At 38.1% G+C, this 27,573-nt stretch overlaps 1 protein-coding gene across 15 annotated transcripts in view; it reads left to right on the top strand.

Moving 5' to 3' along the window:
* Positions 1–27,573, top strand: part of SYNE1 (spectrin repeat containing nuclear envelope protein 1) — a 291,558-nt gene that overhangs the window by 41,124 nt on the left and 222,861 nt on the right. For 6 of the 15 annotated variants that reach the window (XM_062640764.1, XM_062640765.1, XM_062640763.1 and 3 more), the window contains exons 1-7: positions 6,230–6,458; positions 8,668–8,729; positions 19,404–19,499; positions 22,015–22,098; positions 25,177–25,197; positions 25,476–25,568; positions 27,232–27,410. In XM_062640764.1, coding sequence (XP_062496748.1) covers positions 6,380–6,458; positions 8,668–8,729; positions 19,404–19,499; positions 22,015–22,098; positions 25,177–25,197; positions 25,476–25,568; positions 27,232–27,410 — 614 coding nt within the window. In that variant the 5' untranslated portion in view covers positions 6,230–6,379. Of the gene's footprint in view, positions 1–6,226; positions 6,459–8,667; positions 8,730–19,403; positions 19,500–22,014; positions 22,099–25,176; positions 25,198–25,475; positions 25,569–27,231; positions 27,411–27,573 lie in introns of those variants that run through there. The other 9 variants (XM_062640759.1, XM_062640758.1, XM_062640766.1 and 6 more) reach the window with 8 other exon arrangements.

Raw genomic sequence — 27,573 nt, 5'->3', positions numbered from 1 at the left:
GAACACTGTGTGATAAGGGCTTAAAATCCTCATTTTGTCATCAGAAAAGCATAGGTGTATCTGTGCCACATGCTGCCTAGTACAGGGGGATGGATTCAGCAACACAATGAAGAACGGCATCTCTATAATACTCCATGTGTGTGCTTACTGTGTCTGGTACAGTTATTTTTATTCTCCAGTTCAGGTGATTATATGTTACCTGATAGCATTGTAAGATTTTGTCTTTTGTCACATCTAGTGGCTTACATCATTCCTGTAGCAGAATTACAAGCGTGTCTACTTCAGTTTCCATTATAATAGTGAGTTTCCACCTCACGGCAAAAGTTCATGTTAATCCCTGAGTATGTAGCCCTGCTTCCTGAGCTACTTAGAAACAGTAATCTGTTTCCAGTCTTCAGTCAACTCAGTTTCTTTGATTTTAAAGGTATTCTGATTCCACTGTAATGATGTTTACCAAATATGAGTAATTGGTAAACTTTACAAGCACTGTTGAGACTTTCCTGCCAGAATGATGGCAAAAAGTATTAAAGACTTAGACTAGTCTTTGAGAAACTCCAACCTTTGTTCCTACTTATATCAGCTTGTAAGGAAGCTCCTTCATCAAAGTAGCCCTGGTTTTGATTTCTGTACCTACAAAGTAACTTACTTTGTGAGTAGTTTCAGTGGTAGATAGGAGGACAAGTCTCTTGAGTTAGGTACTGCTTAATGTAAAAGTGGCAGAATTTGTCAGTATTACTTGGTAGAGAAGTATCACATTTAAAGTACCAGTGGTGTAATTCTTTAAGTAAGTGCTTGGAGACACTGAGGAAAACAAAGGAAATCAGATGAAGGTATGAAACCATTGTGAATGTGCTTTAGACATCGATGTCTTGCAGCAGAAAGGGGGTTGGAAGTAGACAATCTTTACGGTCCCTTCCAACCCAAACCATTCTATGATTCTATGAATATGTGAGTAAATATTCATAATTTAATTCTAAATGTATTTAAAATCCTCATGCCTCCAAATATTTAAAAATAGTAATTGCATTCTTTCCCTTGGGTAGGCTTTTGTAGAGCTTCATGTCTACAATACGTGTAACTATAGTAAAAGTGATCTTAAGAATTAAAATGCCCAGATTCTCCACAGAATAAATAGACGATTCTACGTTTTTGTAAACCTTTAGTAAATCATTGTCATTTCACTAGCTTAGGCATGAAGAGAACTGAGATATGATTTTAGTTTGTCTTTTCTGTAAGACAAGAATCATTGTTATATTAGGTTTGATTTTCTACATATATTTGTGTATAAATTCCAGATGCTACATCCCTTCATCCTGATTTAGTAGATTGGATAGCATATGCCTAGTATCTCTCCATTATTTTTGATTTATTTCAGTATATTCTGAGCCCTTCTGTGCCCAAGTCAAATTTTCTCTGCTGCTTTTAGGCTATTGAACTCGCTGTAGGCACAGAAGCGATAATTATCTTACCTTTGGTAGTAGAAATTTACTCCACGTGATGAATTTGGTGCAGCGCCTTTAAGTTTCCATGACTTACTAAATAGAAATATTAAACATTCAAATTCAAATTCAGACATTTTTGGAAAATCTCTCCAGTTTGTAGTGCTTAATGTTATGGATAGTCCTATTAATGTCATGTAATCATAGCAAACCTACTGAAATTAACTGTTTACAATAATTTGCCTGCCTGACATGGTGCTTCAAGAAAACAAAACTTTCCATTGTTTTAGGAGCTCATGTAAGTGCCATACAGTGAGTAAAAGATGGAACTATAGCTTATGCTTTCAATTTTCAAACGTATGCTACCTTCAATCTGATTTAATAGATATTTTTGTATAACTGCATGTTAAGTACCCTACTTGACTATAGAATGATGACTTGAGGCCCTAACAAACAAAGATATTTGTAGAATAATTGGTATTGATCTGTATAGATTTCAACATTTTTAAAGATCTTCTTTAAATTATTTGATGAGAGTACTGCTTGTCTTTAAGACTTCTGTTAAAAATTAAATTTCTTTTCAGTAAACATGTTTTGTTCAATCTGACTTTGTAAGAACCTCTAGAGGAGCGGACACACAAGTGTTACTATATACAAGCTTTTCATGCCAAATGAAGAACTGCAAAATGTGTAAATGGTAACATGATGCCAGCTGCAGAACTGCAGTGAACTGGAAAAAACACATATATGTGTAGGTCATATTTTATTATAGTCATTACAGATGCTACTGTAGTAGACAGTTTATAGGCAAGAGAATGATTTTTCATCACTATCTTGAAATCTGTAGGTCGTTCTGAAAAATTCATTCTTAAACTGGTGTATCTGTCTGTTAGTATGGGTGGATTGAAATTTGACTGTAATGTTGAATAGTTATTCTTACTAATGAACTTCACTGGGTTTCCTAGATTTCTAGCTGATTTGTCACCATCCAGACAATCTTTTTAAGTTTAAAATTAAGGAAAATAAGTGTCATGGTTTAAGCCCAGTCAGCCACATGGCTCACTCGCCCTGCCACCCCCCCCCCCCCCCCCCCCCCCCCCCCCCACCTTGCCCTCCATGGGCTGAGATAAGAACAGTCCAGTACCTAAGGTATAACACAAATCACTACTGCTACCACCAATAATAATAATGATAAGAGAAATAACAAGGGAAGAGAATACAAACACCACCCGCCGACCGATACCCAGCCTGACCCAAGCAGTGATCTAGCCCTTCCAGGTATCTACCCTCAGTTTATATACTGGGCATGAAGTGCTGTGGTATGGAATACCCCTTTGGTTAGTTTGGGTCAGGTGTTCTGTCTCTGCTTCCTCCTGGCTTACCCTCCTCCCTGGCAGAGCATGAGACTCACAAAGTCCTTGGTCAGAGTAAACATTACTGAGCAGCAACTAAAACCATCGGCGTTACCAGCGTTGTTCCCAGGCTGAAAGTCAAAACCACAGTACTGCACCAGCTACTAAGAAGGAGAAAAATAACTGCTACTGCTGAACCCAGGACAATAAATAATTAAAAGAATGCTAAATTGATCAGTTGTATCACGCTGTTTTCATCTTGTGTATTGAGCAGAAAATGGTATCTGTGTGTGAACACTAAGTTCACTATTTCCCATGCCATTCTACATGGTGAAAAAACAGACACCTGTAGAACAGCCAATCCTCAGTCTTTCAGAAGGTGCTGAAGCCATTGTGCAGAATCATCTCAAATGCTGAGCATCTTGATTTTAGTTAATATCTTCTTCAGAATACTGCTTTTAAAATTGAATTAAAGAGCTCATAATGGTTTTCTAATAAGCATTTTTTTGATTTCTGCCTGTATACAGTTGAGTGCAGATACTATGAAAATGAGTAATGTATTTACAGCCACATGGAGATTAAGATACATTTAGTGGAGATGACTCGAATAACAGTAGTGCAGCAGCACAGGTGGAAGTGTGATAAACATAAAATGCAAATACATTAATTAATTAGTTCTAAATGCAGTCTGTTTCTATACGTGGCAAAGAACAAAATGCAGCCCATCCAGGCGAAATAGGCAACAGAACAATTTTATTACAGTTCTTTAGTCACTGAAAACACAAAATATGAGCAAGTGTGCTGTGAGGACTGGGCACAGGAAAGATGCACAAAGTCGTAAAAATGACATTTTGGGAACATCTTCCAGTTCACTGCAGAAATCATGTTTGCTTCTCCAAATACGAAGGGAAGCCCTTATAGTCAAAGTGAAGAGTGGTTATGGGCAGTACAGTTATGTCCGGACTGTGTCCTGGCTTCTAAGGATCAAGATTAAATCAGTGCACTGTGCTCTGTTCATGCTCTCTTCCTTCCTGTGAAAACAAGAGCACAGGAAAGTGGCAGATAATGTGTTCCTGGATGGCGCAGGAACATTTGACATGTGCATATGAGAATATAGGCACAACAGGGCATGAACTTAGATTTAATGACTGGAAGTCTCCCAAGTCCCACAGTATAAACATATTCTGTGATAGTCAAAGTGCTGCTGAGAGATGGAGCCAGCAGCCCAAGTTTCAGCACACATTCTCTGGCATTGACTAAACTTTTGGGTTTCCAGGTTTCAAAGTTTAAAGCTCTTACACAGTCCACACAAGTGCTTCAAGAGAGACTGGTGAATGTGCTTGTGTGAGAACAATTTGACCAAGAATAAAATAAGAGATATTGATTTGTTTGGTTTGTAATTGATTATACCCAAGTATTTTTTAAAATGCAAGTTTCTTTGTGCGATGAATTATTCTGTATATCTTTCTAACTAGTGGCTGGATGGACACCTTCTGTCTTAGAAATTAAAGAATAAATAAGAAATGTGTACAATCGAAATACATATTTTGTAAACGCATTTCAGATGGACAGTAACAGCAGAAAGTTCTCAGCAGCATGCCAACTGCTCTCCATCAGCATGCTGCACAGCAGGCAATGTGTTCCTGCAGCTGCGAGACTGCTTCTCCACACTTCAGTTTCCTGTAACTATTCCGCCAGTAGGGACTGGGTTTTTCTTTCCTCTACTTCCACTCCTCCAAATGGCATGAAACCTTTGTCCCCTAAACCTCCATACTAAGGTTATCTCAAGACTGAGCAAGGTATGATGGTGTGAACCCATGAGTGCTGATACGCATAATTTTCCCGAGTAGGAATTTGGCAAGGATGACTGGTTACCTTGAAGCCCTTGGGCATGGATTTCCTTTCTGCAGAAACTGATGGGGAACAGACTGGTGCTCAGTGGTGCAGCAGGCTACGGCTAGTGTGTGCACCTGAGTCTCAAAGCTTGGAAATTTCAGATCTGTTAATAGGACTGTCTCACTGTTTCTGCTGAAGGCATTCAACAGAAGCAGAGAGCCAAAAGCCACACTTTGACAAATCCTGTTTTTTCTCAAAATATAAAAAATTGAACATTCCTAAATGTATGAGGCATTTAAAAATATATTCTCATTCTTTGGATCAGTACTGCTGAGTCTTGTTGGCTGCATTGCAGTGGCTGCTGAAATCAATTTCTCCCTCTTTCTTCCTTGATTTGCTCCCACTGTCCATAGCTCCCTCATCCTTTTTCTCTTCTAAAATTGTATAGTATTACTATTAAACTTAGCAGCCCACAAACAATATATTAGCTTTAGAGCTACCACCAATGGTTTTGTTTGTTGTTTATTTAAAAGCAAAACTCTCCTGGCATTGTCTCATAAGAAACATTAGCTGGAGACTTAAAGGAAAAGAAATGAGCCTGCATTGCTTCTGTGCAGTACTCCTGAATGGGGTAACCCATCAGTTATGGAGGTGGTTATTAAACTGTGTAGCTTAAAATATTGCTCCTTTTCATAAGTAGAATTTCTATATTATTGCTTTTACTCTGCAAGCTTTTTCACAGCTGCTTTAAGTGAAGATTGTCCTTAATGAAGATGGGCCTTTTTTGTCTCATTTGAATAGTGTGTACTACTCTGTTGGCCCCTGTGGGTGAACAACATATGACTCTCCACACATAGTGTTTCATAACAGCTTTCTTTTAGCCAGAGCAAAACAAAGCCTGTTTGAATGCTCTGGTTCTGATTTAATGAAAGTAGTGCATATTATCAGAAATTTGAGTATGTTTCGGGCCAATCTAGGTGCTCCAAAAATTCTCTCCATATTTGCATGTTTCATCCCTCTTATACAACAGCTCAAATATGTGATTAAAAGGTAAGTAGCCTACATGTCTGTTCAGATCCATTGCTTGCTATTTCTTCCACTTCACTGTTTCAGTTGCAAAGCTGAAGGACATCCATGTCTAAATAGAGTATGCCGTGAGGAACCTAAGTGGTTGCTTTTAAAAGCTGCTTTCCTTTTGATGTATGACAACCTAGGGAACGGCTATGCCATTCAGCCATTTTTATGCTTACTGAGCAGTATACTATTACAAAAGCACTAGTGAGAAGGCTGCATTGCTTTTTGCAGCCACACATCTTGCTGCTTTAGGATATTGGCAGCGTGGTTGGGTTGTCCCAGTGTCTGGATGAATTATTCAAGCTCTTGACATCAGAAGTTTCTGCTGGCGGATTGGCTGGTGCTTGCATAATAAAATCTTTCCACAGGAAAACAGTGGAGAAGGATGATGGCAGTGAGACCAGCAGAACTGCTACTTCCAGTACAGCTGGCTTTGTCTGGCTGTTGCATCTCTGCAAAAATATATAACAATGCTTTTAAGGTTTGGCTTCATGTGAATTCTCTGATTAGAGCAAGTGGAGAGGTTTTTGTAAGAGGCCTGCATTTCCAGTGAAGGAAAAACCTGATTGGGCTTTAAAAATTACTTCTGGCTGTATTCTAAAGAAACGCTGCACACTACACGAGACAGGAGAAGCAGCCCCAGCAGCAGCAGACGCAGCAGCCACAGCAGCAGCACTTATGGCTCTCTACAAAGGTGCTGGTGGTAGAAACGTTACAGCATTAAATCTGCTTCCTGGGTTCTTTCAGTACGGGCAGGGTAAGTGGTGCAAATAAGGAGCTGACAGTCCTTGCAGGTGGGGAGAGCCTAACAAACTGTATGACAAGTGTTTTGTGGGTATGGAAAAGAGTGCCTCTGCAGAGAATTTACATTAATTCAATGAAAATAACACATTTGCTTCCAGGGAAATTTGTAAAAAGCATATTTATAATAGTATTTCTAAATTTGTAAAATCAATGTATTACTTGTGTGATATGTTACAATGGTAAAATTATTAATGGTTGCTGTTGAGCTCATAAAGAATATATTGCTCATATTTTTTCCATTGAAACAGATAATTTTGAAAGGCTATTTCTGTTGATTGTTGATATGTCTGAAACTGAGTATGTCTTCTCCTGATAAATGTTTAGAAGCTGGAAGCTGTTTGTCTGATTTCCAGTTGTTGTCAGAAGGCAATGTCTTAAATCACCAAGATGTATTGGAACTACAAATTAGGGAATCTTTTTCACTCGCTTCTTTGATCAGAAGTTTGACTTCTGAAGGACTGGTTCTTTTCTTTTGGCATGCTGTTGTGTTGGGGTTTCTGGGGAATTTTAAGTTACAGAACTGTAAATGAAGTTAGAGCTGGACTGATTCTGTGTGCTTGATCCCCATCCCAGACAACCCAATTCAAGTGTGCAAGTACTTCCATTGAAACTAATTGGGCTACCTGTATATGTAATTGCTTGTCAGAGCACAGTAGACATTTACTTACGTCACAAGGAAAACATCTTGTTCATGGCCCTGCGGAGAAGGACTTGGGAGGTTCTGGTTGATGAGAAAGTGAACATAAACTGGCTTCAGTGTGCGCTTGCAGCCCAGAAAGCCAACAGTATCCTGGGCTGCATCAAAAGGAGAGTGACCAGCAGGTCGCAGGAGGTCATCCTGCCCATCTACTCTGCTCTCATGAGACCTCACTTGGAGTATTGTGTGCAGTCCTGGTGTCCTCAACATAAAAAGGCCATGGAACTGTTGGAACAAGTCCAGAGGAGGCCACGGGGATGATCAGGGGACTGGAGCACCTCCCGTATGAAGGCAGGCTGAGAAAGCTGGGGCTATTGAGCCTGGAGAAGAGAAGGCTGCGTGGAGACCTCATAGCAGCCTTCCAGTATCTGAAGGGGGCCTATAAGAATGCTGGGGAGGGACTCTTTGTTAGGGACTGCAATGATAGGACAAGAGATAATTAGATTTTCCATCTGTAGGTTTTGGGATATGCTAAAAAGTAAATATTTAACAGTAATTTTATTTATTTAGAGTCTCGGTAGGGAAACAAAAGTGCTCATTCAGAACTGATGATGGTAATAACATGATTTGGTTTTTGTCATAGGTATTTCCTTTCATTTTTGAAAGAAAAATCTCCAACATAAAGGCTTGAATGCCCATGTTGTGAAATTATCCCATGTGTCAAAACTGATTCCCCACAAAAAAGGGACAGGACTTTGCAGATTGGTTATAATGCTGTGATTCTCTTCCCTCTGCAGCCGTGACCCTGGCTGCTGAAGTTGGAGAAGCTCATTCAGGAGCTATTTATGTCTGTGCAGCTGGCAACAGTTCCTGAGGGACTATCTGGGAATTGGTGAAATTTGCTATAAATCAGACAAGTGTTTTAGGACAGGACTAAGGGGTTAGTAAGTAGCAGTATAGAAGCTGCCTGAACTGGCTAATGGCTTCTTCCTGGCAGGATCTCCCTGAGGACAAATAAGCTTGATAATGCAATTTTAAATCTTTAATTCAACATTCTACGTATTTTCAAATGCACATGCTGAGTGTTTTTTTCTAAGAAGCTCCTAGCTGACTATCTACATAAAAGCAATGTTACTGTTAGAGACATAATTCTAGTTAAAAAGTACAGAGAAATTCTGGGTGCTCAGAACTTCGGAAAATATAGTGTGGACTTAGAATTCAGATTTATTTAGGCATTCAGATTTGAAATGGTGTCTTACAGGTCATTGCCTCATTAGGCTTGCTGTGACTTGCTGTGAAATTCCTCAAATAGTTAAGTGTCAGAGCTTTATTTTAAGAATATTAAATAGTTGTTGTTATGTATAAATATGGGCAAAATTAGCTGTCTCAAGAAAATGTAGTGGCATTTCTGGCAAATGCCGAATGCATTTGTTGTCGATAGAGAATACTATTCTTCTATCATGCACATCCAAAAATGTTCAGCAGTGTCTAATAAAACTGAGTTCATTTTTTTCTCTTTTCTTAGATGAGCAAGAGTCAGTGCAGAAGAGGACTTTCACAAAGTGGATCAACACCCATCTGGCTAAGGTAATATATGGCTTTAAAAATAATATTTTTAAAGTCAAACCTTTTTCATCTATGCCTATACAAGTCCTGGAGTACAGAATACACCTGACTTGTCTGACCAGAATGGCATAAACTTAAAAAGGGATCCCCATTATCTGTACACTGTAAAAGATGAATCCTTTTCAGCATGATAGCGGTCAGCTGCAGCAGCATGTATGGTGTCTATGGGCAACCACCCAGCTCCTTTGACCAAAACTGAAAAGTAGCACAGTAGGTGCTATTTCAGCCAGAGAAAATATTTGAAATTGCTTTCTATGAAGCTGAAATATTACATACAGTGTATTTGAATGAAACTTGAGTCAGTTGTTGTGTAGTTTGATAGAGTCATCCTGATCTGGTTACAAACATACATGGTGCTCCATGAATCCAGTGATGCATCATGGAGTTTATCATGAAACTATTGTTGCTTCTTCTTACCACAACTTGAAACTCCTGTTTTTTGGTTTTAGTCCAATAAAGGCAGTGATTTTGGCTTATAAAGCCTCGACTTTGAAATCTTTGCCAGTCATGATTTTGTAAGTGTGGAAATACGTTTTCTGAGTTCATTCCAGCTGTAGGAAATACTGATGGGTCTTTGAAATGCACAGGTCTCCCCTTGCACTCATGTTCTGAATTGTAACCCATAAATTCAATTATTAGGTTATTGTTAATGAGCTGACTGCAAGCCCCATTCCCCATCCCTCTGCATCACTAGGGGGTAGAAGAGCTGGGAGTCAAAGAATGAAGTTGAGCCTGGGAAAAAAAAAGGTAGCTGTGGGGAAGGTGGTTTGAATTTTGTGTTTATTTCTCACCATCAATCCAGAATCCCTGTGCTGAATTTGACTCAATATATATAGGCTTCAAAATTAACAGTAACTTCACTTCAAACTGGCTCTCAGTTTCTTGGCTACTTTAGCAAAGACTGGTTTTTTTTCTCCCTTTAATGTTTTGAGGAAAGTTTAATAGTTGCTCTTTTTACTAATCCAGAATAATTACTAATGGAAAAAGTAATAGGAAGATAGAAGATAAAACCTAAAACATATAATTAAAGTGTCTGTAACTCTAATACTGTCACTGGTGTCAACACCATGGAGAAATGTTCCATCATCGGTGAGTTTGAATGTTTTTGAAAAAGTACTGGTGAGTACCTGCATGAAACCTGAAAACCAGGAGAAATGAATCTTTTCTAAGCAAAGAGTGATATGTTTTAACTATGGAAATTTGAAAAGCAGATTTACTGATGGCAAAGGAAAGGAAACTCTACTAAGAGTTTTCATTCTTAATGCTATGTTTTTTGAGTAGAGTGAAGGAGGATTAAAAATGAAGTGGTTTCTGATGCTGTGTAGGGTAGTGATTTGAAAGAAATGGAAATGAAGTACTGATTTGATTGTCTTAGGTAGAACCAAGAACACCTGAGAAACCAAGAGTTTGGGAGTATAAAACAGGATGTGATAGTTTGTCAGGGTTTGCCAAGGGTAAAAGATTCTTCACTGGTAATCTTTAAAATCTTAGTTTATGCTTTTCTTCTAAAAAGTCATGCTCTAATTGAAACAGAAACTAATTCAATAACTAAGTCCATCAGTTAGATTGAAAAAATAATTTTTGGCTTTTTAACTGTATAGTAAAGAATGGGTTTGAAAATATGGATACAAATAAATAAGGATGAACAAAACAGGTAAATGAAATGAGAGTATCTGAAATTTCTTCACCAGAAGGGTTGCCAATCATTGTAACAGGCTGCCAGGGAAGTGGTTGAGGCCCATCCCTACAGGTATCTAAAATGTATTTGGGGACATGGTGTAGTGGTAGACTTGGCAGTGTTAGGTTAATGGTTGGACTTGAGAATCTTAAAGGTCTTTTCCAACCTAAACAGTTCTATATTTCTATGAATTGAACTTCATTAGGAGGGAGGTATGAATTTTTTATTCTCTCTAGGTCTTACAGTAGAACAAATGCCACCTTTTTAAAATTATGTTTCCTAATTCAAAGATATGTTCTTTCAAAAGCAGAGCACAGGTAAAAAGACTTGGCATCAGTTAATTATGGGACACCTCAAAGAGATACTGAGGTAAAACAGCCCTAAGCACAGGCTGTGCCCTCGCTCACAGAGCAATATACTTCAGGGAATGAACCCAGAGGATAAAGCTGCAAGTATGATAACTAGCAAGTATAATGCAGCTTATTTTAGGTCAGCAGTTAGTACTAGGCTGCATCTGTCCATCTGCTTTCTGACACCCTCACCCCAGCTGAATCCATTCTGTGATTCTGACTCAGGAATCTGGTGAGACTCACAAGTGTAAATCATCTCTTTTCTCTGCCACCCACTTTGAGATATTGGGTCACAAGCTATCAAACAAATGTGATATTTCTTCTGGCCATCCAGTTTAATTTATGTGCATCTGTGCAGTTCTACTAATGATAAATGAGATACGCATGTGTAACAGGACAAGAAGTTTTCTAATAGCATGTTATTTATTCATATTTCTCTAAAATTGTAGAACTGGACCTCCTTCCTCTCAGTTTCAGCCTTCAAAGACACAGAAATAATTTGAGTGTGCTTCTGAGTATCTTATGTGACATTTTTTAAAACTCTTAAGTTTAAAATACAGAATACAGTTACACCAAGTATTTCAAAAAGGAGACATTACATCCATTCAGAACAACAATTACTTAAACATTTTTCATTTCGTTGCCTATGCCGACTTTTTAGATAGGCCATTAAAGGAGCAAGGAAGATGAAAGACATGCATCTCTAAATCAACAAAGGCATATGCCTTTTATTGCCTTTATCATCTTCAGTGAAAGTTTTGGGAAACAGTTTCAAAGCTTTCGTTCATCCCAATCAAATAACATTTTTGTTGCCAGGTATAGGGGTAACTTCAGTATTTATACTCACTAAAATGTTGTTGTAAACTCAACAAAGAGTGAACAACAGATACATACTGAAAGAAATTACAATTCTTTTCGTATTTCTAGTAAAAGGATGCACACATCAACAAACAAAAGCAGAAGATGGATATTGATTAAATAAAAATAAAACTAAGAATTGGTGAACATTTTAAATTATAGTTATGCAATATTTTCATAATGCTGAATTAAATCTGGGCAGTTAACCTTACCTTAAGGCTTTTCAATTGCAAAACTGTGTGTTTTATAGCAAAGAAAGGAGGACAAATGGTTATATCAAGATTTATCAAGATTTACAGCTCATACACAGCACTGTCAGCGATGGTAGTTTTTACTTAGAATGTAACCTGGTCTTCATACAAGACCCTCATCAATTTTCACCAATGAACTAAGTAATTCTGTATCTTTCTGTCTTTTTCAAATGGGAAAGCTGAGGCTCCCAGTATCTTAGTCACAGACACAGAAAAAGTTGAAACCGATGTCCATTTAGACTGTATGATGAGGAAAATCTGGCAGTTTTCTGCTCCAACAGCCTGTTTTCACCAGTATTGCATGTAACCTCTGATGTTAAACAATGAATGTAAAATTTATTTCTGTGACAAAACTGATCATGTAAAACTTAGGGCTGAGTCTGTCTTCCAGACTTCAGTCATAAAAATACTTCTTAACAGCAAGGAACATGAAAACCTACATGGTTAAGGATTTAGGATTTATATTGGGGTGGAGAAGTAGGCCAGCGATTACAGAGTAACTGAAATTTTATTCTTCCTGTTACCACATGTATTTACCTGCAGAAACAAAGTCAGCAGCTATAGCAATTTGTTCCTGTTTGTGCATGTGGGTAGATTTTCACACATTTTTTCAGCAGTTTTTTGAATACTTGAAAATCAATGTAGCAAAGGTAGTTTCTGACATTTGCATTGGCATTCATTATGATGCAGATACTGTTGTTTGTATAGTATATAGTATGAAGTATATAGTATACTTCCCTAATTTATTCATGAGAGAAGTACAAGGTGTGAGAAAAAGATTTCTGTAGCAAAGATGCAAATGAGAAATGAATGAAGAAAAAGTGTTGTCATAGAAGAGGGATACTTAGCAAATATACATTGGTTCCATATCTGAGGTTTAGATTTTACAGAACTTATTTTACTGTGTCAGAGGAGGAATGCCTTGAGATAACAAGTTTATTATAAATCTCATTTTTTGAAGCTTGTGAGTCAAACACTTTTCATACGTACCGGTATACAGTTCTTCAGAGTATTTTCTGAATGCTACAGCAAATCAGGTAAGTTTGAAGAACAAGATGTTTAAGCAAAGCATTTCCTCATTAGTTCCCATTTGTGATCAATTCTAAATACAGTTTTAAATAAATACTTAATATGGGAAAAGTCTGGTTCATTAACCTTTAAGAGTCATTCCCAATTAGTTCCTATTCCTCCCACAGAGCACATGAATTTACTTGTACTCAGTGTGCCTCCCTCTTTGTGCCATGAATGTTCCTAAATGTCATTGTCACTATAAACTACATGACTGCGATTGGATATACTACAGTAAATGAGTGTTTAATAGAATCTGTGCAATGCAGTATGTAAAATATCATTAGGATTGTTTTCATAGAATCATAGAATGGCCTAGGTCAGAAGGGACCTTAAAGATCTTCTGGTTCCAGCCCCCCTGCCCCAAGACAGGGACACCTTGCAGTAGATCAGGTTCCTGAAAGCCTCATCCAACCTGCCTACTTTGCTATTTTGAATTCTTGAAGAAGCTTATGAAAAAAAAAAACAGGATCAAATACTAAAGTATCTGAAATCTTCATGTAATCCTGCCAAGTTGTAGATTTAATGTCCAATATTTCATTGATATTCTGAGTTCCCCCAAAGAATTTTGTTCAAGAAGTTTATAGATAACAGCTTTTCTTTAGTATTATAAGGTTTTAAGAGGTTACTTCATATACTCTTTAAGTGTTATTTTATTCTGGTTTAAAATTTACTTCATTAAATTCTTCACACAGGCTTTCCAACAAAAATAAAATGTATTAGGATAATTGCAGTTGATTGCATTGCTAGAGTTAGAATCATAGAATCATAGAATAGTTAGGCTTGGAAAGGACCTTAAGATCATCTAGTTCCAACCCCCCCTGCCATGGGCAGGGACACCTCACACTAAACCGTATCACCCAAGGCCTCGTCCAACCTGCTCTTGAACACCGCCAGGGATGGAGCATTCACAACCTCCCTGGGCAACCCATTCCAGTGCCTCACCACCCTAACAGGAAAGAATTTCCTCCTTACATCCGATCTAAACTTCCCCTGTTTAAGTTTTAACCCGTTACCCCTTGTCCTATCACTACAGTCCCTAGTGAAGAGTCCCTCCCCAGCATCCCTATAGGCCCCCTTCAGATACTGGAAGGTTGCTGTGAGGTCTCCACGCAGCCTTCTCTTCTCCAGGCTGAACAGCCCCAACTTCCTCAGCCTATCTTCATACGGGAGGTGCTCCAGTCCCCTGATCATCCTCATGGCCCTCCTCTGGACTTGTTCCAACAGTTCCATGTCCTTTTTATGTTGAGGACACCAGAACTGCACACAATGCTCCAGGTGAGGTCTCACAAGAGCAGAGTAGATGGGCAGGATCACCTCCTTCGACCTGCTGGTCACTCTCCTTTTGGTGCAGCCCAGGATATGGTTGGCTTTCCGGGCTGCGAGCACACACTGAAGCTGGCTCATGTTCATTTTCTCATTGACCAGCACCCCCAAGTCTTTCTCCGCAGGGCTGCTCTGAATCTCTTCTTTGCCCAACCTGTAGCTGTGCCTGGGATTGCTCCAACCCAGGTGTAGGACCTTGCACTTGTCATTGTTAAACTTCATAAGGTTGGCATCAGCCCAGTTCACAAGTGTGTCAAGGTCCCTCTGGATGGCATCCCTTCCCTCCAGCGTATCAACCAAACCACACAGCTTGGTGTCATCGGCAAACTTGCTGAGGGTGCGCTCAATCCCACTGTCCATGTCAGTGATGAAGATGTCAAACAAGATCGGTCCCAACACCGATCCCTGAGGGACACCACTCGTTACTGGTCTCCAGCCGGACATTGAGCCATTGACCACAACTCTTTGTGTGCGGCCATCCAGCCAGTTCTTTATCCACCAAGTGGTCCATCCATCAAATTGATGTCTCTCCAATTTAGAGACAAGAATGTCGCGTGAGACAGTGTCGAACGCTTTGCACAAGTCCAGGTGGATGACATCAACTGCTACCCCTGTCCATCAGTTCTGTAGCCCCATCACAGAAGGCCACCAAATTGGTCAGGCAGGATTTCCCCTTAGTGAAGCCATGCTGGCTGTCACCAAGCACCTTGTTGATTTTCATGTGCCTTAGCATGCCTTCCAGGAGAATCTGCTCCAGGGTTTTGCCAGGCACAGAGGTGAGACTGACTGGTCTGTAATTCCCCAGGTCATCCATTTTCCCCTTCTTGAAAATGGGGGTTATATTTCCCTTTTTCCAGTCATCGGGAACTTCACCTGACTGCCACGATTTCTCAAATATGATGGCCAGCGGCTTCGCAACTTCATTCTCCAGCTCCTTCAGGACCCGGGGATGGATTTCATCAGGACCTACAGACTTGTGCACGTTCAGGTTTTTAAGATAGTCTCGAACCAGATCCTCTCCTACAGTGGGCCCAAGGTCTTCATTCTCACAGTCCCTGTGTCTGCCTTCCAAGACTTGGGTGGTGTGGTCAGAGCCTTTGCCAGTGAAGACTGAGGCAAAGAAGTCATTCAGAACCTCAGCCTTCTCCAAATCCTGTGTAGCCAGTTCTCCTGATAGTTTCCTGAGGAGACCTATGTTGTCCCTAGTCTGTTTTTTATTTGCTATGTACCTGTAGAATCCCGTCCTGTTATCCTTAATATCCCTAGTCAAGTTTAATTCTGACTGGGCCTTAGCTTTCCTAACCTGGTCCCTAGCTTCCCGGACAACAGCCCTGTACTCTTCCCAGGCCGCCTGTCCTTGCTTCCACTTATTATAAGCCTCTTTTTTCATTTGAATTTTCCTCAGTAGCTCCTTATCCATCCGTGGAGGTCTCCTGGCCCTCCTGCTGCACTGCCTTCTGGTTGGGATGCAACACTCCTGAGCTTGTAGCAGGTGATCCTTGAATATCAACCAAGAGTCTTGTGCCCCCCTGCCCTCTAGGGCTGTATCCCATGGAACCTTACCTAGCAGGTTCCTGAAGAGGCCAAAGTCTGCTCTTTTGAAGTCCAGGGCAGTGAGCTTGCTGCACACTTTTCTCACTGTCCTGAGGGTCTCAAATTTGACCGTCTCATGATCGCTGCATCCAAGGCTGCCCTGGAGCGTCACATTTCCAATGAGCCCTTCCCTGTTGATGAGCACGAGGTCAAGCATGGCGCCTCTCCTTGTCAGCTCCTCTGTTACTTGCAGAAGGAAGTTGTCTTCCACACAATCGAGGAACCTCCTGGATTGCTTGTGCCATTACATTTACATGCAAAAAGCCAAAATCAGGAGTACATTCAACATTTTCAAGATTACAAAATTTTAGTAAGTTTTCTTTCCCTGCTTTTACTGGTTTACAGATAGTATTTTGGCAGTGCATTAAGGCAGCCAAGTGAATAGATGTTAAGTCCTGTTGAGTCTCTAGAATAAAAAGCATTCAGTAGATTTTAACTGAATGCATCTTTAAACTCCTCCATTCTTGTCTGGAGACTAAGTAAGCACCATACAGCTTCACTTTCTCCTTTCATTTAAATTGACATTATATATGCAGCCACAGAGTAGGTATTTATCCATTCCAAACAGAGATTGTTATGTTAATCTGAGTAGAGGATCTGCCTGGAAAAAGTCAAATAGCTTAAGCCATCCTGTGCGATGGCCCATATATAATAGTTAAGAGTGTATGAACTTCTCAGTGTCAGCTAGTGTATGTATCTTCCTGAATTGTATCATCATGGGGAATAAGATTTGTATCTGTAGAATCCTTACATAAAAGAAGAATCTATTCTTCAGTACATGCCACTAAAACTATGACTCATGCCGTACTTCTGAGGGAGGCTGGAGTCATAATAACAGTAGGGTAAATTCTATGCTGCGTGGCCAGAGTAGTGAAAAAAAAAAGAAAACATTATTTATGAAGCACAAAGACTCTCTTACCTCCTTGTAATTAGGTGTTAACATCTTCAGGGTAGTGAAAAATATTATAAAGCATATTACGGAGAACATTTTGGAAGTTTGCATAATTAACTGATTTTCTATATTAGAGGACTCTCATACAGGAGATGTTGTGACAGATCTGTTATACCTGCCTTCTGTTCCTGTTTTATTGATGTACATGGTGTGTGCTGCTGAACACTGGCAATGTTTATGAATATGCAGCCTTCTAAAAACAAAACGTACATTTCAGCCTCCTGATTTGTGGACAATTGCTGTGATTCTCACACTTCAGAGCAGCAGGTCTTATTAAGCTTGGTATAAGTCTTTTCACAGTTTCTTTGCTGCTTTGCAGCTTACTTAATGCTTTCTCATACTTCTAGGTTTCCCCAAACCAGTAATTGATTTATGTTGAAAGTAAAGTACTGTAGGTGTTAATTTAGTTGGATGATGTCTTCAGGGATACTTTCACAGCCTTACAATAGCACCATGCCTCATTTAGGGTAAAAATCTACTTTTGTAACTTGTCAGTGAGACATGATCAGTGGAAGGGTGGTTCAGAGGAAGAACTAGATATGGGTAATTAGAGGTTTTATCTATAGGGTGAAGCTATACACTGTGGAAACCAGAGGTGCTTCCCAGACTTGATTGGCATATGAATTCTAAATGATTTTTGGCCAACATGAATTGGCATGAGGCAAATTCTGGCCTGTACCCTGATTTGAGTGTAAGGATGCCAAACTGCTTAAGTTGAAAGGGAGCTGTGTTATGCTCAAGACACATCATCTGGCAGGCATGTTATGGGCACCAGGGTTATGAAGCACTGTGAACCTCACCTTTCAATCTAAATGTATCCTAAATTTCCCTCTATAAGAACCTGTCTCTTTTCATTACTGTAGAGTAAATTTAAAGAGACAAACCTCACTACTGGGGCATTTAATAGGTGGTGAGATTGTTTAGACTTGCACTTCCTGTTGGATTAGGGTGGCAGCTGATGTAATCCTCTTGTTTTATTGCTGAATTATTTAAGCACAAAATTCTTCAGTATTATGTCGTGTGATAATACTGATAAAAACCAAAGCTGCTCTGAACTTCAAACAGGAAATGGTAACATAGAAGGTGAGGAAAATTAATTGCATTTATGTCAGCTGCCTGTGATTCAAGACTGGGACAAATTAATCTCCAGTGACCTGTTTGCTCCATTGATTTCTCTGGTGTTATATTAAGTACGAATACAATCCGTTATCTATTGCATAGTTAGGAAATGAAAAAGGACTATGATTAAATACACCCTCGTAATGAGTTGCAATGCTGCTTTATTTTATATGCAAGAGAAAATAGACTTTTTTATTATTGTGGCTATTAGAGCACATCAAATCTAAGCTGAAAACTACTTTCAGCAGAGGAGATACTTTTTCACTTTATGCCAAAATAATGTCTCATTGAAATGTGAGTTCATCCAAGCTGAACAATGAAGCCAGAATGGTTTGATTTTGGTAACTGAAAACCTTTGCATTCTCCTGATTTGTTAAAGCAATTTTACCTTTTCAAGAGCAGTGTTTCTTTTGTTAGGTTCATCTTTTTGAAATCTATGTTTCTACAGAACTGAAGTAATAGATCAAGTTGTTGTACAACCACCTTTTATTTCAGAAGTACTCTGAAAGTAAATTATTGAATCTAAAGTAATTTCAATAATTTTGTAGTCTGATTGTCATTTTAGGGAATTAGCAGGTATGACTATTAGTGTTTTGTTAATTGGCAGGTATATGAACACTAACAATCTCATGGGGGCTAAAGGGTGTTTACTTCATTTTTTTCAGGTGAAACAAGTTTAAACTTTTTGTTTCCAACAGATATTTTGTGATCATTGAAGTACTGACCAGCCAAGAGCCACAAACTGGGATGTATTGTAGAAGATATAATTTAATGATGTGACCCTGTTACTCAAAATCCCTAAAACATCATCTGTTAACATATTTTTTCAGTACTATCATTGCTGTGTTTTTGAATGTAAAGACATATGCCAAGCAATTTGTCTTAGTAGAAGCTGACATAGTGCTAACAGTACTGGAAGCCTGCAAGGCCTGGAGGAGAGAGAAAATACATCAACTTTGTGTAACAACTGTCAGCTGTGAGAAAGTAGCAGTGTTGCTCAACCAGCTACACCGCTTTAGGGATCTTCCTTCTTCACACAGCTCCATGTACTGCTCAGACTGAGAGAGTGAAATTTCTGTGACACTAGGCAAAATATGCTAGTAGATTGAAATGTGAAATGTACACCTGTAAGCTGTGAGTATTTTGTTGACTCATAGGCTGTTGTTGGGGTGTTTCTTTGCTAGTTTTAGGGAGCAGGGTTTTATCCCATTGTATCATTAGTGGCACAAAGCATCTAGTGTTACAGTTCTGTGCCAAAAACGTTGAAAGGTTAAACAATATGGTGGCAAAGCAACAGTTGAATGACATGTTGATATTAAACATTATAAAACATAAAGAAGGGGAACAGCCCCTCTTTGTGCTTCTTTTCAAAGGATAGGAAGGGAAGCAGAATGTAATGCTGGTGAGCCTTTGTAATATCTGAAGTCTTCTCCCTTTCAGCGTAATCCTCCTATGCTGGTGAATGATCTGTTTGAAGATATCAAAGATGGGGTAATGTTAATTGCCCTTTTGGAGGTTCTTTCAGGGCAGAAGCTGGTAAGAACTTCCTTCCTTCTGTATATAAAAGATAGTTGCATAACTTCTCTAGGATATAACTTTCTAATATGTTTCTGTATTTGAATACCATTAAAAACCCCTTACTACTACATAGCAAAGTAAGTTTATTCACAGAAAGAGCTATCTGGTTACAAAATAAACAAACGACTATTACAGACTGATATTCGTGATACTTTGCATTTTCTGTTTAATTTGTCTTAGTAGTTCTTAAAAATTGCTCATTTGTATTAGTCTTTGCAGTTCATCTGGGCATTGTTCTGTGACACAAACAAGGTCTAAACTGCAAGCTGTTTCTATACATCTTGAGGAAATAATGACAGTCTTTTCTTGTTAAATTTATAGCTTCTCTTGGTGGGGGGGAAATGTCAGCCACTCAGATTTCATGGGGTCCTATATCTATTTACCTTGACAGCTGCTCTGCTTCTGTAAAGACCCTTGGATGATGCCAAATAGCTTTTTCACAGCCAAGTTGTATACAGAAGCCACAGTGTGTACGTGGTAAATTAGCTGTCTCTTATGAGCCAGGCTAGTTTTGTGCCTGTGGTGCTGGACAAAACCAAAAGGCTTTTAGGCCAAGGGCTCTCAGGTTTTCCAAACCAGCTTGCAGATCGGGTGTTGGCATCTGAAGGAGAAGACCAACAATCTGTCATTCAGCTTGCTCTAGGGTTCAGATATTACCTGTTCCCTCACATGAAGGCAATTTGCAAATGCCACACTTTTACCTCTTTTTCATATTTCACCTCTCCTTTGATTGGAGGTGACACCCAAAATCAGGTAGGAATTTGGGCTGTAAGAGACTGGGGCATCTTTTCCTCTATAAGCTGACAGAGTCAACAGCCAAGTCTGTAATTTAGCAATATACCCTGCCACCGCAGATTCACCCCACGTTAAAGCATTAACATACCATCAAAAGAAGCCTTTTTGCTTTCTGGATATTGCCCTCCTGAATTTTATACAATTCAGAGGATAGAATTGCTGTTCTTCCCAGAATAGGAAAATTTGGATCGACGTTAGATAAAGCTTCCTGAATTTTTGCAAATAAGGATTTCCAGTCTTCCTGGGGAACATAATAGTCACTAAGGTTGGCAGGAGGAGTTGTTTGAGAAGTATCTAATTGCCTTGCAACGATAGACATTTGATCCAAGACAACAGTGGTTCTCAAAAACACCTTTATTAAATCCAAATAATGATCCCCCCCCCCCCCAAGCACATGAATTTTTCTTGAGTCATTATTAAGAAATGGAGTCAAGACAGCTTCAGCATGATCAATAAGTTGTTCTATTTCAAGAAAAAAATCTTCAAGAAGTTTTTCAATACTAGACAAAGATTAAATAATTACAGGATCCATATATAAATGAGAAACAATACGGATTTCAATAACACAAGGTACAGCATACATCAACAGCAAATACAATCATAAATATACCTTGGTTCTGAGCTCCCATGGAGGTGTGAGTAATTTTTTGCTGTAATGATCTTACTGTAACATGGGAAAAAACTATGCTTCAAAGTGTGTTTCTGCTCTGTTGAAATACACCTGTCTTTCCGTTCCTCCAAGACAGAAAGTCTCCCTCTTGTGGCAAAACAGAAGTAGTAAAACAGGAAAAAGAATTTTAATGATGCCATCTGTTACAATGAAATTCATTGGATTGTATCCTACCTATATTAATTAATGAAAGGCAAGACAATAGTAATGTCTGGTTAATTTAAAACTTATTTATACCAGAATAAAGTATTCTATAGTAGCTGCAAGAGGAATTTCATTATCTATATATAGCAGGCCATTGTTAAATGCATCTGTAACTCTATGAACATGAATTTAAATTATAGTAGTTTTATATTTACATTACCATATAAGATTAATTGGGGGATTTAATTCCACTGTAGAGTATTGGAAGCCTGGGATATGTTCTTCATTTAACTCAAAGAACTCCTGTCCTCTTTTAGCCTACATGTCTGGAGTTCGGCAAAATTCAGTGTTCAGTGAGTGTTTGTGATAGTTGGAGGTTTTCAATGCCGATAAAATATCAGAGAGAATGGATAAAAATCCCCTAGGTAAAATGTATTCTCTGCAGACTGATTTTTAAGATACCAACCACCTGGACTTATTTTTTGCAAGCAAAAATATTCTACTGAAATAATGTTGTCTTCTGTCAAATACATATGTATATGTATCTGTGTGTAAAAATAGTAGTAATTCATTTCACATAAGAAAAACAGTTCTCTGATTTAGTGATGTTTATGGGTTGAAGCTGACAACTTGCATCCTGAGGTTGTTAAGACAACTTTAATATAACTTTTTCATAATACCTCCCTATATATCTGTTAGTCCTCCCTGTTAGTATATGCCAAGATATAATTTTACTGTTCCAAGGAACATTTTTACATGTAAATCAGGAATGTACATGGATACTTAGAATTATTTGGAACTTCATCTTTGTGTGGCAAATTGGTATAAATCTAATTGGAGTTTACACTGTTCTTTCTTTTTAAGCCTTGCGAGCAGGGACGTCAGCTGAAGAGAATTCATTGGGTTGCCAACATTGGCACAGCTCTTAAGTTTCTAGAAGGAAGACGGGTAAGTTTGGTAGCACTTTCCTTTTTTTCTTTCTTTAAATGTATGATTTGTATCCACCTGAATGTTCTTATTCTACATAATTTGAGTTATGTTTGCAGTTTTCAGTTTCTACACAGTGCCTAAAAGCTGCTAGAAAGTAAAAGTGACAAGATCCCACACTACTATGTAGCAACGTATAGGGTAATTTTTCATAGAGTAGTTAGGGTTGGAAAGGACCTTAAGATCACCTAGTTCCAACCCCCCTGCCGTGGGCAGGGACATCTTGCGCTAAATCATATCACCCAAGGCCTCGTCTAACCTGGTCTTGCTTTGGATTATCTCCTTTACTTTTATTTTTTATTTTTTTTAATGTGCTCTTCAGTTGTTCATGTTGCCTACATTCCTGTTGCTGTTCTCAGCAAAGAACAATGCTTTTCAGTTCAGTAGAGGCATTCATTTATAATGAAAAGAATAGATTTATGGTCTAGGTTGTACATGTGGAACTCTACTCCCTGAAAGTATAGACATGAAAATTTAGAACAGTGTAACCCCTTATTAGCTTGGCAGGACTTCAGACTAATTCCTGGTTTGATGCTGGAAAAGTCAGTGCTGTGTGGCCATTTTAGAAATTAAACAGAATATTTTATAAATTTAACAAAAGACAGAGAACCTAAAAGCTCAGTGTGACCTAGGTATGAACATCAAAGAAAAGTAATCTACTTCTGCCTTTTTTCCTGGCTTTTCTCTCTGTATTTCTCTCTATGAAAAAAGTATTGTAATTACTTCTATTGTTTTTGGTTTGTTTGGTGTTGTTTGGGTTGTTTTTTTTTTTTAATTAGATTGCAGGTATTTTGTTGTTCTAATTTTTCCATTTTAGTTGAATTTTTCTCAGTGCAAATATAACACTTGATGAATTTTGTCTCCACAATGCTGTACACCACAAGTTGTTTGGTTTAGATATTCTTTCCCTCTCTTTAAACCTATGGTATCTTGAGCTAATTATATTTCTGTTACACGGAAAACAAGATGTCTGTAGAAAGAAATCTATAAGAGAACATTTTTTTAATGAAAAAATGTATGACCAAAGCAAAGACAAGTATATTCCTGAAGCAAAATTCAGCTTTCACACACAATTTCACTGTTCTGTGTAGTACAGTTAATATAAACCATATCATATACAGGTTTACTATGGAGGCTTAGATACAAAGAGAGCTGCTTTCTGGTGAGACCTGTATGTCCTAAGACAAAGCTGGGGTGAGGAGCAAAAAACCCATGCTTCCCTACTTTACATGTCACAACATAGTGGGTGACTTGAACTTTCGATAACCCTGCTCAGATCCCAGATATAATATAGCAAGATAGATGATCAGAAATGGAGTGCAGTGTTTTGTTGGTTTTTTTTTTTTATTTTTTTACCTGGACTTGTCCTTTTGTTTGTCTTTGGTTTTTGGTGTTTTTTGTTCTTTTTGTTTGGTTGTTTTTTTTTTCTTTATGTACTTTCTATCAATATGCCAGAATTTCTTCTAGAAAGAGTTGGAAACATGCAGTGTGTCCTGTAGACTGTGTGTGCATTAGCAGGTGGTCTCTAGGTTGAATCTAGCCCAAATGATGCATCTATCCAGTCTGTCATGTTTTTCCTCCCAGAGAAGGTGGGAATGCTGTTCAGACAACAAATGCCTCTTCAGCAGCTGTGTGTAGTCCCTGCTCTATCCTCAGAGGTGAATGAACAGGGACAGGTCGCTATGCACAGCCAGCAGGGTGTCCTTCCTCCATGGCTACTTCCATAAGTAAAGTTTATTTAAGTAAAGCATTTAAGTAAAGTAAAGCATTTAATCAACTTCCTATCTTCACTCTCAAAACAGACTGTCATACTGCAAAAATGCAGCTGGCAATTAACAAATAGAATTCTGAACCAAACTGGTTTTCTTTTGTGGTTCTGGAAAGTTTATTTTATAGGTTTAGATCCATTTTAATAGAGTATAGGACAGAGGTAACACAATAACTAGACTAGATAGGCTATGCTTTTGTGAACAGTAGCCTAATCAGAAGATTTATCTGAGTCCATGTAAATCTTTTGATCTTTAATACAGGTAAGAAAAATGTTGCTTTCTAGAAAAACAAAAGCTTCTATTGGAATTGGTCCAGCTAAGAAAATGGGATTCTTCATATATTTTTCTTCAGGTAGTTAATAGAAAATTTTCCTTACTGAGTGGTAGAGAAGCAAGTAATGTCAATTTTGTCAAGAGTTTTGTCAGGTTTCTTGGTGATGGTTGGAAATAAAACCTGTGGGGATTTCTCCTCTGCCTCTTCCCTAGTAGGCTGTGGAGTTTTGATTCGGAAAAGAACTAAACAGCCCAGAAGACCAATATTTTTTTTGCTTTTGGTGTTTTTTAATGGGTTGTTTTAAATGATGTCACCTAGTCTTTCTCCTGCTTTTCTTTAACCTATTCTCCAAGGTTTTTCCATAACCTTTGTCCATGAACAAGCTTGCATTGCATGAACATTTTAGCAGCCCTTCATTTTTATATCGTGATTGATGGCAGACTCTTAGTTTTGCTTTACTATTAGCTTATTTGCTAATTTTCCAAAACTACCTGTTTTTATTCCAGTTCCTTGAACATTATCTACCTGTTAGTTTCTTTATGATACACTCTTTATCCACTCCTTTACTGCCATTTGTCTTGTGAGCTTCTTTTAGGGTAATATTTTATTCAGACTATAGATTAGCATTTTTTTCCTACTCTTTTCTTGTTTTAAAAGAACTATAGTCAGGTTTGTCTTGCAAGGGAGCCTTAATTGGTGGTGATAATCTTTACAATAAGAGGCTCTCTATTGGAGAACTTAGGCATTCTTTTTTCTCTTATGTTTCTTTTATGCTTTCTAGCTCCCTTTTCTTGTTTATTCTCAAACTCACTTCTCTTTTTTATTCCAAATCTAACAGAGCTATAGAAAGAAATCCCTGCTTTTCTTATTAATTGTATTGTAAGATGTGCCAAGAATGTGCTTTTTATTATAAAATTAAATTAATGCATTTACCTAATAAGTAATAATTTAAAACTTATTTTTGTATCATGTTTTTCCTTTTGCTTTTCATGCTAGTCCATATACAGAGGATCTCCGGTTTGTACAATGGTTCTATGTAATTTTTATTGTTCTTTCTACTTGAAATGAATTTTTTTTTTCCGCAAATAGCATGTAATGGTCTTAAAAATCTTTCATTGCCTATAGGTATACTTATCTAAAAAGTGAAGTTGCACCATTCAGTGATTATTTTTTTTCTAAATTAAAAAACATTATTTGATTACAAAAATGCGATAAAAATATAAAACCTTTTGGAAATGCATTTCATAACTATCATTCTTCGTGTGTGGTAGTAACACGTTTTCTTTCCTATATAGATTAAACTTGTCAACATAAACTCAACTGATATTGCTGATGGCAGGCCTTCTATTGTGCTTGGCTTGATGTGGACCATAATTTTATATTTTCAGGTACTACTTTTTTTTATACTTCAGTATAGGTTGCTCAAATAATGGTTCAGGTCATTGTTTCATATGAAATGGTATATAGTTCCAGTCCTTCACCATAGCTAAGTCACTTTTACAGGTAGCTGAGAATCTGATCCTGAGTAAAAAAATAACAAACAGCAGTTGATGGTAGGGGTACTTCACATTGGGTAGAATTGCATATTTATCTTTGGAATAGATTGGTCTTGGCCAGGGATGGGGGTCCTTCATCAGTGAAACATACTCTTCTACCTTCTCTGAAGAACACAGCAGAGCAACAAAGTAAGATAGTAGAATTATGGATTCCTGTTACAAGTACCTTTAGTAACCTCAGTGGTGATTGTGCTGTATGTCTAATTCCAGTGCACTCAATGTCAGAGTAATTATTTTCAATACATGTAAACACACTGATTTCACTGGGGGATGCAGGATTGAATTTAGCTGTGAATGGTGTAGATTGAGAGGGGTTTGAATTTATAGAGGAGAGATCATTTGCATTCTGTTGAAGTTAGGTTGAAGAGAAAAATGCTTTTCTAAATCCTGTCCATAAGAGTTAACAAAATGAGTCACTGCTCAACAATCGAAAACCCAGCTAATTTTGTTGATTTTCTTTGTGGAGTTCTTTGGCTTTACTTCTCTTATGATATAGCTGTCATGTCTCAGGGATGCTGTTCTAAGCATCAACCAATGTGACACATCAGTGGTTCAGATCTCCTTCTCAGAAGAAAAGTTAACCAGAATGATACTAATGTTGTCTTTTTAATTTATAGCTCAGTGAGATAAATGAGGAAAAGTATGGTTCTCAGAGTTACTGAAACTCTAATTTGTTTTTTTTTTTTAATGCACTTTTTTTTAGTTGTCACAAACAGATACATCATTTTAACACGAATGAAAGCAGAAATGCATGAGAGGTGTGGTTCTCATTATGGCAGACACATTCTGTGATGTGGCAAAACTTTGTTTTTATGTAGACAGCATAGCACGGACAGTTGCATTATCCTTTAGATATAACCTTTTTATGTTAAAGAACCAAAGCGTTAATCAAATTCATGTTCTTAGAAGAATCAAGTTAATGATTTTCATTTAATGAGAGGCATGATGCAAATAACTGTCATACACCCTCCACAAACACTACTAATGCTCTTTGCCTGCAGTATGCTCACTATGACTTAGCAAGGTACCTCTAAGCAAGACCACAACTGAATTTATGCCAAAATAGTACAGTGGTAAATGAAGAGTTATCTAGATGAGATCATTGAGGTCACTTCCATTCTTTAATCTAATGAGCCTTCTCTGAAATTAGTCAAGTGTTTTATATTTTGAATTCAAGATGAATGTAAGCCATTGTCTCCTGTTTCAATGGTAATTTGTTGTTAAGAGATAACATGACAAACTTGCATATTGTTCCAGCTTTAGGGTGCTAAGAAAGTCAATAGCTGCTAAATGTCTTGTACTCTCTGAAATTAAGACCATTATATGGGCACATACATTAGCATTTTTGAAGCTATTTTAATGTACAGTTAACACGGCATGTTAATTGTAGCTTCTGCCCAACTTTATTTTGTCAGTTGCATTAGGAAATTATTTAAGAAACCGGTGAGAATTAAGGTTATCTACAAACAGTCCATTAATATTTTTATCCCCACAGATTGAAGAGCTTACCAGCAACCTCCCACAGCTGCAGGCATTGTCAGGCAGTGCTTCCTCTGTGGAGAGTGTTGTCAGTTCAGAAACTGCAAGTCCCCCAAGCAAACGGAAGGTGGTAACCAAGGTCCAAGGAAGTGCCAGGAAGGCTTTGTTAAAATGGATACAATACACAGCAGCAAAGTAAGTAACATACACATAAAGTGAATGTATCTCAAGTGCAGTCTTCTTCAGATTCTAAACTCCCTCAGTCAGGGATTGTCCTTTTGCTCAGTATTTATGTAGTACCTCCCTGTGATCATATTCTTTTCGGCAACTGAGGCTGCTAAATATTGCCACCATAAAA

This window comes from Pezoporus occidentalis, unplaced genomic scaffold (genome assembly GCF_034315485.1).
Source record: "Pezoporus occidentalis ecotype Australia unplaced genomic scaffold, CSIRO_AGI_Poc_V1 ctg67, whole genome shotgun sequence".
NCBI classification, from domain to species: Eukaryota; Metazoa; Chordata; class Aves; order Psittaciformes; family Psittacidae; genus Pezoporus; species Pezoporus occidentalis.
Note: the sequence above shows the minus strand (reverse complement) of the source record. Positions and strands in the feature narration are given on the sequence as shown.